We start from the raw sequence: 2,353 nt of genomic DNA, 5'->3' as shown, positions 1-2,353 counted from the left end.
CGAATACTTGTTCACTGATTTGCAAGTTTCCGAAAGGTTTGGTCATGCTCTTGAAGTGTATAGAAGCTTCAACAAAAGAGCGACGGCATTGACTCAGTGGCTAAAACAGGTAAGGGCATTTTAAATCTAAAATATTTTTCTCTGGTTCCATCAAGTTTAAATTGTGTCCAAAATATAACCGATACTCTCTGATTGTTTTTAAATGATACGAGTAGACTACAGATGAAACTATACATAAAGATGTAGAAGAAGTGGACGAACGTATCAATGATTTGGCAAGCATACTGAGTCAAGAAAGAACAATGAACAGGGTGAGATAAGAATTTTCGTATACATTTAGTTTACACATTATTATTAGGACCGTGTAATTTTTCTTTTTTCATTAATTATTTTTGTTAGACAGAGTTTCGGGAGACCAATTCAGAACGGTACAACATACTAGGATCTCATCAACGCATTGTTACCAAATGGCTGGGCGATACCATAGGACCTAAAAAAGAATATATTGAGCTGCATTCAAGATTTCGTTTATAACTTACTATATATATATAGTCTAAAACGTTTCAAAATTATAAATACTTATTTTTTTCCTTGTATTTTTGTGTTATTTAAGCGAAATTCACCCTGATCCTGTGTATTTTAAAATTAGTTTAAACTTATAAAAAACAAAAATTAAAATGTATAATTGAGATTATATAGGTACCATTATATAATGATTACAATTAACGTGCTCGCCTGCCAAACCTGGAAGCTCAGTGGTAGTTACCATAGAAACCGAATAATATTTTAAACAATACATAGTAAGTATCTACTGTAAAAATGAAAAATTAATGTGTTTAAATAAAGTAAATAGAAACATTTTCTGGTTTATTATTATTATCTGTCCATAAAAACTAACAAATAATAATATTATGAATAACTGTATAAGCATAAACTAGAATAACTATTAATTAACGAAAAAACCTAGTTATTATTTTAAAAAACACATAATATTGTTTTAATATCAATTATTTATTTCCTATTAAATATAAAAAGTAGAAATTTAAAATATGAGATGAACCATTTACCTATCATTAAATTAAAACAAGTATATACTACCCCGATTGAGATATTTTATGTTATAACTTATATTATACAGCATCTTATCCCATGCATATCATAATCGTCTTAACACTCTTAAAATATATAAATTAGAAACGTATTAAAGTTTCAAGATATTAAGACTTCATAGGAAATTAGGAATAGGTGAATACGCGAACATCAGGGGAAGAGGCTTATATAATGTCCAATTGTAATACTTGTTTCTGTACACTGCACGTGTTATGCAGGCGATTAAACACTGTTGGTTGTGTTTGCGATTATTACAATATTTCATTAAGTACCTATATTATTATCTACTTTATTTGACACGAAATGCGCTCGTGCGCATATTATGTAATTATTCTTCTTATTTGTTGATAGTTTGTACTCGTCGTAACTGTACCCATATAATAACCATACCTTTGACGTTTCGAATCGTCAATATTATTTATTATTTTATGTATCTACCTATTAAAATATACAGAGTGATTCACTTCCACCTGTATGCTTCTCGTTGTGTTTTAATTTAATAATGCATCTATAATGCAGTTTTTCAGTTCGTAAAATGTTTACACTAAGGATAATAGCTCTTAAAAATGGTTTTACAAAAATAGAAATAGATGTAATATCTGGTCTAGTACCTACTAATCTATTATACTTGGATCATTTTTATAAAAAATAAATATTTATAGATTAATACAATACGCTAACATTTTTAAATTACCATATAGTCTATATAATTTATATCTTCGGACTCATTATTACGAATCTATTATCCTTAGTAGTTAGTATTAAAAATTAAATACTTAACTCAAAAAATACTCGTTTGAGTTTTGATTTTGATACGCCAACGTTTAAAGTAAAATTATCCGCCAAATAATTTACACTAGAAAAATGGGGATTATAATTTGAAGTTAAATACAAGTATGTATATCTATAGGACACTTTTTAAATAGTACAGAAGTTCTAAAGAATTTGAGAATCCGGTCTTTATGTAGGTATATTTAAAAATTTAAAAAATCATATTTTGAATAACTAAATTATTGAAGAAAAAAAGGATGAGCATGTTTGTTGAATTACCTTGTATAATAGGTTCGATACATATGCATAGATTTTATTAATAGGTATGTTATCATATCTGGACATCTGGTATCTGTTATAACCCGAAGGGTAAACTTTTATTATACATTAGTAACCTCTTCTTGATCTTCAACTTACCTACTTCTATTGTATTATTTGTGAGGGGGATCAACAATATACAGTTATTACCTAT

General features: G+C 27.7%; 1 protein-coding gene across 1 annotated transcript in view; it reads right to left on the bottom strand.

The window, feature by feature from the left end:
* Positions 1–46, bottom strand: part of LOC115034780 — a 2,697-nt gene extending 2,651 nt beyond the window's left edge. Inside the window, exon 1 of the mRNA XM_029492225.1 lies at positions 8–46. Coding sequence (XP_029348085.1) covers positions 8–46 — 39 coding nt within the window. The remainder of the gene's footprint in view (positions 1–7) is intronic.
* Between the last annotated feature and the right edge of the window lie 2,307 nt (positions 47–2,353).

This window comes from Acyrthosiphon pisum, unplaced genomic scaffold (assembly GCF_005508785.2).
Source record: "Acyrthosiphon pisum isolate AL4f unplaced genomic scaffold, pea_aphid_22Mar2018_4r6ur Scaffold_21053;HRSCAF=22904, whole genome shotgun sequence".
Taxonomy (NCBI): Eukaryota; Metazoa; Arthropoda; class Insecta; order Hemiptera; family Aphididae; genus Acyrthosiphon; species Acyrthosiphon pisum.
Note: the sequence above shows the minus strand (reverse complement) of the source record. Positions and strands in the feature narration are given on the sequence as shown.